Source organism: Hemitrygon akajei, chromosome 17 (genome assembly GCF_048418815.1).
Source record: "Hemitrygon akajei chromosome 17, sHemAka1.3, whole genome shotgun sequence".
In the NCBI taxonomy this organism is placed as follows: Eukaryota; Metazoa; Chordata; class Chondrichthyes; order Myliobatiformes; family Dasyatidae; genus Hemitrygon; species Hemitrygon akajei.
The window spans coordinates 37,507,341-37,519,420 of record NC_133140.1 but is presented as its reverse complement, the minus strand read 5'-3'; the positions used below and the strand labels follow the sequence as shown (position 1 = coordinate 37,519,420).

Genomic DNA, 12,080 nt, shown 5'->3' with positions numbered 1-12,080 from the left:
GTTAATCACTCAATATATTTGAAACTTTAAAGACTCAGTATCAATTTATGTGTGATATTGTGAATACATTGTCAAGATTTACTCTTCTGAGATTTGTAATGAAATCAAAGATACTTTCTATACAACAAGTACCATCTGAGGAGGTTTTAACAACTACATTTTAATGGCACTAGAAACTGGAGGAAATCTTGTCAATATATTTTATTAGCCACACTCATTTGGCACCGTTGAGGTAGTTGTGGTTTCATTCTGCGTCTGACCACACAGCCTGGAATAGAACTTTCCGACCCACATATCGCAACCCAAAAGTGGATGATTTGCAAGTGAAAAATCAGCTACAGATCAACTTTCACCAGTATCAAGATATCAGAACTAACTTGATAAAGATCAGTCGTGCCATTGAGAATACATAGATTACCCACAAGTATCTTCCCAAAGCTGTAAGCATGTGTTCCTGCAATACACAGAAACAATGACTGGAGCAGAATCTGATATCTTTTCTAATCTCCACATCTAACCCAAATCCTTTCCCTGCTTTGAATATTAGCCATTTCAATTTTTTTTTCCATTTCTAGTATTCCATTGTGTTATAGAAATTGGTTTTCCTCAGAAATATATCAAACAATTACAGGTAAATTTTCCTGTATGCAGGTCCTCAAGGGATTTTTTTCATACAGACACCACAATTATTTTTTGTTAAACGAGCTCCAACCAGAATCAGGTACTTGAAGCAGACTGAGTAAAACTATACAATCATTTTAAGTGAAACCCCAAATAAATAAGTCCCAAACAGACCAAGCTCAAAGCAAATCTCAGCCGTGTTTGGAAACTCAATGGACTGCAAATTCTTAACAAATTTCAGTAGTTTGAATGGTGATATACACTTTCAAATGCATATCAAATACAGGTAAAACAGTTTAATGATATACTTCATTAGAAAAAGGATCTAGTGTTTTCCCAGCATATATGTTGAATAAACTCTCTTTGGGCTTCCAGCCAGATACATGTATCGCTTTTAACTGACATTTTGACGTCAAACTCTGCCATCTTCATCAGGGATGATGTCTAGGCATGTCTAGTCCTGTGGTATATATACCTGCATCATCTGTTACTCCTGATTGGTTCGTCCTCATCCAATCAGGTTTCCACTGTCCCACCTTATTTACAATTGAAACAGCATATATCAGCCTGACAGTAGAAATGTGCATCAAGAAACACAGGAGGCGATCAATTAGGAGAATTGATATGATATTGATATCATATTTTTATATTATATTGATATATATTGATATCATATTATCAGATAAATTTCGGATCTTGGAATATATAATGAGATAGCTTGGAATCACCATTATTTCCAACATTGAATTTATGTGCTGCATGTGAATTGATGTGTAAGCAGTCTTTGTCTTATTCTTCTTCATATTTATGTACTGATGCAGCCATTAAGCATACTAGATTTTCATCAGCAATGACCTTAGCAAATGTTTTATCAATCACCACACATCTTTAAAAATTTAATGAACCTTCCCAGTGCCTTGTGGAATTTTCCATTTGTGACATCATATCAGTGCTCAAAACATTTTTGGATTTCAGAGTTTTTCAGATTTTGGAATTTCGGATAAGAGTACCAACCTGTACCAACAGGAAGGAAATATATGAGCTTGAAGACCAACACTCAATGATTCAGGAATAGCTTCTTTATCAGATTTCTGAACAGTCCATGAACCCATTGAACACTATCTTATTCCTATTTCTTTGCACTGTTTAGTTATCTTTTAATTTACAGCTATTTTATGTCTCTCCACTGTACTGCTGCCACAAAGAACAAAGTTCATATCATATTAGACAATGAAAATAAATCTGATTCTGATAAACAACAGTGCTTGGTTAGGCTTACAATCTGCATGGAAACTTGCTCAATCTGTTGCAGGGTAAATTATATGCAAAACTCTTGGAGGGAAAAAACTACTACACAGCAAAATAAGGCTACTAGGGTAAATAAAAACCCACTGCACAATCTGCATATCTGTCATGAAATATATGTTGAAAACATACAATTAGACAAAAACTTTGTGTCCACATTTTGTAATTATTTAATATTGCCCCCACAGAAATTCTGAATCTTAATCTGCATCTCGAATTTTTAGGTGGTGATTTGTGAATTCTGTAAAGATAAGTTTCCATTACCCAAACAGTTGCGGTGTGGGGGCACTTGTATTCATTAAACTCAATAATCCACTGTCGAATTGTTTAGGAGCTCTGATGCTTCTGAGTTTCACACATCCTTTACTTTATTGTCACCAAACAATTGATACTAGAGCATACAATCATCACAGCAATATTTGATTCTGCACTTCACGCTCCGAAGTACAAATTGAAGTAGATATAATAAAAATTTAAATTATAAATCATAATTAGAAAATAGAAAAGGGAAAGTAAGGTAGTGCAAGTCAGGTCCAGATATTTGGAAGGTACAGCCCAGATCCGGGTCAGGATCCGTTCAGCAGTCTTATCACAGTTGGAAAGAAGCTGTTCCCAAATCTGGCTGTACAAATCTTCAAGCTCCTGAACCTTCTCAAGGAAGGAAGAGGGACAAAAGGTGTGTTGGCTGGGTGAGTCGTGTCCTTGATTATCCTGGCAGCCCTGCTCCGACAGCATGCGGTGCAAAGTGAGTCCAAGGATGGAAGATTGGTTTGTGTGATGTGCTGGGCTATGTTCATGATCTTCTGCAGCTTCTTCTGGTCTTGGACAGGACAACTTCCATACCAGGTTGTGATGTACCCCAGAAGAATGCTTTCTACGGTGCATCTATAAAAATTAGTGAGGGTTTTAGGGGACAGGCCAAATTTCTTCAGCTTTCTCAGGAAGGCACTGGTGGGTCTTCTTGGCGGTGGACTCTGCTTGGTTAGGCCAAGTCAGGTCATTTGTGATATTCACCCCAAGGAACTTAAAGCTTTTGACCTGTTCCACCTACACACCACCGATGTAGATGGGGTCGTATGGTCCGCTACTCCTTCTGAAGTCAACAACCAATTCCTTCATCTTGCTGACGTTGAGGGATAGGTTATTATCTTCGCACCATGACACCAGGTTCTTAATTTCCTCTCTGTACTCAGACTCATCATTACCCAAGATACAGCCTACAACTGTGGTGTCATCAGCAAACTTATATATTGAGTTCAATGGAAACTTGGCTACACAGTCATGGGTGAGTACAGCAGGGGGCTGAGTACACAGCCTTGTGGGGCACTGGTGCTCAGAGTGGTTGTAGAGGAGAGCTTGTCCCCTATTTTTACAGCCTGGGTCCTGTCTGTGAGGAAGTTGAAGCTCCAGCTGCAGATCTGAGTGCTAAGACCCAGGTTCCGGAGCTTAGGAATCAGTTTATTTGGAATGACGGTATTAAAGGCAGAGCTGTAGTCGATGAAAAGGAGCCTTACATATGCGTCTTTATTCTCCAGGTGTTCTAAGGAGGAATGTAGTGCCAGAAAGATGGCTTCTGCTGTTGACTTGTTGCTCCGGTAGGTGAATTGCCAAGCATTGAGGTTGACCGGTAGGTTATGGTTGATGTGTGCCATAACCAATCACTCGAAGCACTTCATAGCAATTGATGTCAGAGCCACAGGTCAATAGTCATTCAGGTATGCCACCTTGCTTTTCTTCAGCACCGGGATTATCGTTGCCTTCTTAAAACACAAGGGGATCTTAGACTGAAGCAGGGAGCAGTTGAAGATGTCAGTAAACACTCCAACTAGCTCGCTTGCACAGGCCCGGAGAACCCATCCCGGGACGCCATCTGGGCCCATCGCCTTCCTTGGATTTATCTTCAGGAAGGCTCTTCTAACGTTTTCCTTGGTGATAATGAATCTTGATGCCATCAGGTCCGGTTCATCCGGAGGGGGCAGGACGCTCCTCTTCTGTTCGAATCTTGCATAGAATACATTAAGTTCATCAGGAAGAGAAGCACTACAGTTATTGGACCAAGCACCAGTTCCCATGTTCTCTTTAATAAACAGGGGTCTCAGTTCCTACTCTTCATCATACAAAATGGGGCTCCAGTTCCCACACTCACTTAAACCTGGTGGGGCCCTGTTGTCCTCAAATTTAATCTCTTCATTGGATGGATAGGGAAAGTTCAATTTGGTGGAAAAATGTAAAAACAATAGGAATTGATAGAGAATCAGCAAATAGAGATAGAGAAATGTAGGAAGACACAAACACGAGTTCACCAATTGATCTATCAAAACCTAATCCACTATTTAATGAGGTAGAGATTATGATTGATCTGTAACCCCAATTTTGCCCTGTATCTCTTAGTACCTTGTTTAAAAAAACCTGTCATCTCAGATTTAAAATGTTTTGATTTATAACTTTTCACAAGTCCGATGAAAGGTCATTATTAATGCCATTCATTCTTCCACAGGTGCTTCATGAACTACTGAGTATTTTTCAGTATTTTCTGCATTTATCCCTCACAACTACCTCTGTCCCAGGGAGAAAAACCCCAGCACCAGTCTAACCACACACTCAAGTCTCTTACCTGTAGAACCTTCCAGTAAATCTCTCCTGCTATCTCACTAAAGGCTTTCCATCTATTCCGAAGAGCAGGGCCAAAAATTGGACAGAACACTCATTGCGACTGAACTAATATTGCATAAAGCTTCATCATGCTCTTCTATTTATATAGCCCAGTATCCTATATACTTTTTTTAATATACTTAACTCAACCTACTCTGCCGCTTAGAAACAAGATGCAGATTTTTCTGTCCGATTGAATTGATTATTGATTTAGAAGCATCTGCTGAGAGTCCCAAATTTCTGCCTGCTTTTATTTGTAAAACTATTTCCTAAAATAACTTCTGAAAGGATTCACAATGAATTTTAATTTCTGCCCCCTAATACTGGTCTCTGCATGCAACAGAAATATTTTACAAACTTTGCTCACATCATCTTTCAACTGATCTGAATTCCATGGAACAAACTGGAACATGAAATGGTGAACTGAATTATAAGGAGTAAATATTTTAACTTTCAGTTTAAGTTGACATGCAATAATCACAGCGATTTCAATATAACAATGAATTTGCTATTGTACCTTTTCCAGTGTTACCACTAAATCATGGCCACTTTAATCTAATTTCTCTCCATATCCTGCAGCTGGGCAACTTTAGTCCTTGATATTAATGTATTGAAAGTTTTCTGAAAGGAATTCACATTAGCTACACATACAAGGTAGAGAATAATTCAAACTCACCTTCTCATTAAACAGAACTGATTTAATATTGTCAAATACATTAAGCAAATGAGCTTGTATGGTATGGGAATCAGATGCTTGGCCCAGGATCTCCAGCAGAGTGGGATCGGATACAAAGAAGAATCTTGGAAAAATCAAACGCTTCTTTTCCAGGTAACTAATGATCATCGGCAGCCAGGCAGGGAGAACAAAAACATGGCAAAAGTAAATTTCAGTATCAGATAACAATGCTTTCTCTACACTTCTGAAGAAAGAAGCAAATAATTAGGATTAATAAAAAGAAAACAGTTATTCTAATGAGATGGAACTCTACATCCTTATGAAGTTGGGTATGTACCCAGACCTGAATCATCGTGACTTTTTTTTACTGCAGCATCTACTCCACCGATGTTGTACATACAACAATGGATTACATTGGTGTAATATTCACAAGCTATCAAAAACAGCAGATAAATGCACCCTCATGCAGAATTGAACACATTACTCAGTGGAACATCGCCCAATGTTGGCAATGTGCAAGATGGGATGGCAGATCATGCCCATTTCATTTCACCTTCCATGCAGAGATACTGAGTAAAAAGGCAGCCTGTCTACGTGACAATTTGCTTCAATCAGTACCTACACCAATTATTATGGAGCATCTGAAGAGCAGTGACAAAAATCACTAATCACTAATTAAAACAAACATATCTGTAGTTAATTACCTCATGGTGTGCAATAAAATCTGTCTGCAGCAAGATAAGAAATGAAGCCCTAGGAATTATTTTAAAATCAATCCAAAATTAATATTTATTCACCTGCAGTTGACTTATCAATAAATTTTGAATTTTACATTGGGACATTATCTTACAATTGGATGATTTTATGTTTTACATCTAGGATACTACCAGCTTTTTGAAAGAACTTTTATCATTTGCATTCAAAAGTTTGGTGTACCCCACCACACAGCTTGGCAAGAAACAGTGGCGCCTGTTTATCTCTAAAATGAGATTGGACAGATGGGGCTCATAAGCCATAGTTCGCAGCTCAACTAACAAAAGGAAACTCTGATCTCAAACCCATGCTGTCTTGCAGCTATACTCACTCATGAGGAATGCTTCAGGAGTAAACCCGGAGAAAAACTCTGGAGCTGGGGGTCCCCAAGGCAGTCCTATGTTGAAGTCGACACCTCCAGTGCCAAATTATGTCAGTCACTGCTGTTCCTTTGGATTCGTCAAATGCGTGCTACTTAGGTAACAGCTTGTTCTCCATATCATACTGCTCTGGTTTACGTATTACGTCGATAACTGGGGGACAACATTCATGGTCGACCCCGACTAACAGAGGGCCTCACGATCATGAGAGAATGAGTCACTGACATCCATGATTATATGCAGTTCAGATTTCCATCAATAGACCTGTTCTATATCTCACATTGCCAACACGTTTTGGAACTTCATTTTGTTTTTGCCTCCTTTCTCTAAATTCCCTCATTCATCTGAAAGTATCAGGTCATCTGGACAACCTTAATCACTACACTTTCACAGATGTTCCCCCTTTTTCTTTCTACCTTCCTTCTTGTGTAATTCAAAACATGTTTTCTTACTTTTCCAGTTCTGGTGAAAGACTATTGGCCTGAACCGTTAACTTGGTTTCTCTCCCAATAGATACTGCTTGACTTGCTGAGTATTTCCAGCATTTGCTGTTTTTGTATGGAAACAATGAGGCCTGGGTGAGCTTTGTGTTAATGAAGCCCTCAAGTTACAGCATTATTAACTACAAATGAAAGCCACTGGGTATTTGTCCACTATGAAGTAGCACAAAAAGAAACAATAAAATGGAAAGGGGTAGATCATTAAATAATTAATGGTAGAGGATTAAATAAACTCTCAACTGTCATCTGAGCACTTAGTAGATTGCTCAGTCATTTTAATCCTGATCTGAATCTCATTTACACTTCATGTGAACTCAAATATAACAATGCTTTGCACAGTTCCAGCATTTACCCAGTTAATGATTTCTGACATATTTCAAGTTGCTCAAGCAGGTGTGGTAGCAGTCGGACCATAGCTTCATCTCCCATGCAACAATGAACCACATTAGGAACTTCATGGGCACGGCTCATTATCTTCATCCATGACTTGTCAATATTGGAAAACCTCTTTGCTTCCTGTAAAAGACCTGGTAGATTTATCTTTGAAATTCATTCAGGTTGGTCTTTGTAAGAATGAAACTATCACATTCACTCTGTACTTCCTTATTGGCCATTTAACTGCAATTTTTAAGCTCCTGCCGTATTATATTATGGGGTTCTTGTTCCATTACAGAGTTTTTAGGAAAGCTGGCAGAAACTTATTTCAGACCATAGAAAATATTTGTTTTTAAATGTCATCTGGTTCTAGCAGTTAACAGAAATTTGGGACAGAACATTTTGATGAAGAAAAAAAATCTAAAATACTCTTTTTATGTAACCAAATGGAATGAACTCCTGAAACTAACAATTCTGCCCAATTTTACAGTTAATACATTAAAATTCCTTTCTCTTGGTATGCTCTGCATTTAAATTTCCTCAATGCTATTTATGCAAAATAACAGATTTTTAATATCGAGTTATTACAGTGCGAATCAGTTCTTTGTCGATGTGAATGTCCCATTCCAGTAAGTAGGTGTAATATGCTTGTACAAGGCATTGGTAAGGCCGAATTTGGAGAATTGTTTACAGTTCTGGTCACCGAATTATAGGAAAGATGTCAACAAAATAGAGAGAGTACAGAGAAGATTTACTAGAATGGTATCTGGGTTTCAGCACCTAAGTTACAGGGAAAGGTTGAACAAGTTAGGTCTTTATTATTTGGAGCGTAGAAGGTTGAGGGGGGACTTGATAGAGGTATTTAAAATTATGAGGGGGATAGATAGAGTTGACGTGGATAGGCTTTTTCTATTGAGAGTAGAGGAGATTCAAACATGAGGACATGAGTTGTGAGTTGGGGAGCAAAAGTTTAAGGGTAACACAAGGGGGAATTTCTTTTCTCAGAGAGTGGTAGCTGTGTGGAACGAGCTTCCAGTAGAAGTGGTAGAGGCAGGTTCGATTTTGTCATTTAAAGTAAAAATGGATAGGTATATGGACAGGAAAGGAATGGAGGGCTATGGGCTGAGTGCAGGTAGGTGGGACTAGGTGAGAGTAAGCATTTGGCATGGACTAGTAGGGCCGAGATGGCCTGTTTCCATGCTGTAATTGTTATATGGTTATATGCTTATAAATACTAACAAAAATGCTAATGAAACAGCCAGCTTCCATTGAGAAAGAAACCCTTTGAGTGAGGCACTATTGTCAAAGGTGCATCACCAGCATCAATCAGCATCTTGAAACTAAGGCAGAAAGTGCATGCCTTTCTCCTCTGGTGCTGTTTTTACCCCAGGAATGCCGGACTTTGCTTCTAATTTCCTCTCCTCTGTTCAGAGGATCTGCAATTATCCAACTACTTTCCTGCGCAAAAATGTTCAGTGAAGGTAAAGTGAACTGCAGAGGCTTGAACATACTTGCTGAAATTGGGCATGGATATGCCAGCATCGATCATCACCACAAATCAATTTTGCTTACTTTGGTGAGGCCATTCAGTGTCTGTAAACTTCCCCTTTTATCCAAGACTCTTGTTACCTTATATAAATCATTATTTCAGGTTAACTGTTGCTGACCTTTGGTAGCTGTTTGGCAATGTCTCCACCCACAAACACTGCTTCCAAATATATCCATAGGTTTTGTACAGTCAACCAGCTCTCAATGATATCTGTTGTGGAGGACAGGTTGTGCACCCACTTTTGAATAAGTGCTTTAAATGGAACATTGTACCTAAGGAAACAAAATACTGTGTGAACTAGATTACTTTTCATATGGTATCAATTTCTGTCTTTCACCATTATGGATATAAAGATGAACTTTAGTGTAATAAAAACCTTAGAAGAAACATTTTCACTCAGAGAATTAGCAGGACATGGAACTTAATAAAATGGAGTGGTTTTGAGGACTATTTAAGGGAGGGCTGGACAGACATATGATGAAGAAGGGAAGAACAGGCTACGTTGATAGGTCTGGGTGAGTAAATTAAAATGGAAGGAGGATTGAGTGTCGCATGAATGCCAACATGGACTGATTGAACTAAATATTCTGTTTATACCATGTGTCTCATGTGTGTAATTTTGTATTTGTGTGAGATAAGAGAATGTTACTGCCAAGGCCAGTGTTTATTGTTAAACTCTGATGGGATCTGAAGCAATTGCATTAAACCTAAATAAGGGGGGGGGAATAAAAAATGAATGAGATAGAGTTGGTTAAAATGGACTGGACAACTAAGCACAGTGGCAAAAATCATGATTACCAGCAAAAACATAATCCCAGAAAAGGAGGAGGCCTAAGTAAACACAGGCCTTAACAAATGAAATTGATTCAGCAGTTCTAAAGCCCAAGTCACATGCAGTAAATAATCAGAAATTTTTCTTATTTCAAGGTATTGTAGCTTAGAAACAGTGAAATCTGACTAAAAATTGTGCAAAGCACTAATGAGACCTCATTTATAATTCCAATCTCTTAATTAAGGAAAGATACTAGCACTGGAGTCAATTCAAAGAAGGTTCATTATTTTAGGAGGAATTGTCTTGTGGGGAAAGATTAAATGTACTGGGTGTGCACTCAGAGATGGAGACATAGAGGTAAGTTTACTGAAACATACAAGATTCTTTGAGGACAAGACAAGGTAAGTGCTGTGAGAATGGATGCAGAGGGTAAGTCTCAGAACTAATTAAGACTGAAATGAAAAATCATGAACAATAGCAATAGAACAACTGAAACACAAGCCTCTTTGTGCCCTCCCACCCACTTATACACACAATCCTCCAATCCCAGGACAGCCTGCCTCCAGGCCTCCATTAGACTTGCAGCCTCACAGACAGTGGGCTGCTGATTTCTTCAGTGGACTTTCAGATGTGCAAACCCAGGACTTCAGCCATCGGGCCTCACCTTCTGAACTCCTGATCAACCTATGGGATTTAATCTTCGGTATTGAACCTAGGACTTGCCAATGACAGGACCCTGAACTCTAGGCCTTGAACTCCAGACTCGTGTTCTCACATACGAAGGGAGTCACCAGCTGATCCTCAGAGGGGAGTGGGGTTAATGTATTAGCCCCTGTCCTCACTGGCCTTCATTAACAGCGCTTACCGGCCTGATATCAGTTCATGTCGTTGCTGGTTTTCGAATGTGCTACACAGAACAGAGGCCTAAACTCAAGAAATTACCTCATTATGACATTGCAACTTATTGTCTACCTGCACAGTACTTCCTCTGTAACTGTTACATTTACTTTGCAATCTGTTGTTGTTTCCCCTTGTACTTTCTCAAAGCGCTGCTGTAATGAATTGATCCATATTGACCATATGCAGGACAAGTGTTTCACTGAACATGTGACATTAATAAACCACTTCACCAATTTCCCCTCCCCCAATTGCATTACAAGTATATCTTCCTTCCAAAGGACAATGGCCATTAACTGAAATGCCCTGGAGATACAGTAGATATGATCAAATGAAACACAAGCTTAGCTGAGGTATTTAGCCAGCCATAATCCAGTCAAAAACATACCAACATAAAATCTTTCATTCTACTAACTTTGTTAAAAGTTGAATCATTCAGTTTCCTTTTAAAACTGAAAGTTAACTAAGCCATTCATGTATAGGGCACACACTGAGATCTAACCTGTTATTCAGGAGGGAACCAAGAACCATTAAACTATCCTCTGCAGAAGAGATGATCTCAGATGTGCTGTCACCACGCAGAAGAAGCTCACCACGTGATTTGAAGTTGGCAAACGTGAAGTACCGATTATCCCACTCTGCTAAGACCTGTTTCAGCTTCTGTTCAATGTCTTTTTCTTTCACAGCACTAATGCAAATATCCTAATAACAAAAGTAGTAAATAAGTATCAGTTCACAAGCCTCCTCAAGTTATCTTGTGATTAAACTGACCAGATACAAATGAGAATACCACAAACACAGTATTTTTCTTAAGAATGATACCCATGGGAAAAACAATAAACTATAATCACTAAAATACAGTATTAAAAAAAATCAAAATAAAAAATTGATGGCTTGATATAAGAAACCACAGACATCAGTAGCATATTCTGGAATCTGAAGGTACAGTAAGTTAGCAAATCTGTTTTGATTATCAAAGTTAATCTGTACATTCCCAAATTTTTGTGCTTAGAGATTTTTGTGTCAGAAAAGTTAAACCTTGGTGAAGTATTCATAAGTACATATGTCAATAGCAATAAAACTTCTAAACAATTGCAAGGATCATAGAATGTGAAAACCCAATGATACCTGCACCATTTGCAGTACAAAATCCTATGATATTTGCACTGCTTTGCGTGGTGAAAGTGTCATGATTAGAATGTGATGGCGAGATTCCCAAGCCAAAGTCAATGTGCTACTTTTGTGGCTGTACCCGAGGCAAGCTCCAAGCTTTAGACTTCACAGCCTGCAACCTGGTCAAGCAGTTTCCTTCCAGTAACACTGTAGTAGACCTCATAATGCTGTTGGGTCCATCTTCACCAGGATAGCTCCTATCACCCACAAACCACACAACTGGGTAAAAAATCTCAGCCATGACACAAAAGCCTAGGCTCCTCTGACAGTTAGCTCTTCAAACACATGTGGGCCCTGGATTTCAGATGTATTTTCATTGGCATTAAAATCAATAATCAAATTCAGATAGTAATTTATTATGCGTGCACTATATCCCCGTCACCAAACAACTCATTTCATTGTAAATCTAGTGACAATAAACCTGATT

The 12,080-nt window shown here is 38.7% G+C and overlaps 1 protein-coding gene across 1 annotated transcript in view; it reads right to left on the bottom strand.

Annotated features, from left to right (window-relative positions):
- LOC140740481 (dynein axonemal heavy chain 5-like) overlaps positions 1-12,080 on the bottom strand; it is a 189,958-nt gene that overhangs the window by 106,547 nt on the left and 71,331 nt on the right. The window contains exons 29-32 of the mRNA XM_073069662.1: positions 10,983-11,182; positions 8,930-9,083; positions 7,240-7,403; positions 5,255-5,411 (exon numbers count right to left, since the gene is read on the bottom strand). Of these exons, the coding sequence (XP_072925763.1) occupies positions 5,255-5,411; positions 7,240-7,403; positions 8,930-9,083; positions 10,983-11,182 (675 nt within the window). The remainder of the gene's footprint in view (positions 1-5,254; positions 5,412-7,239; positions 7,404-8,929; positions 9,084-10,982; positions 11,183-12,080) is intronic.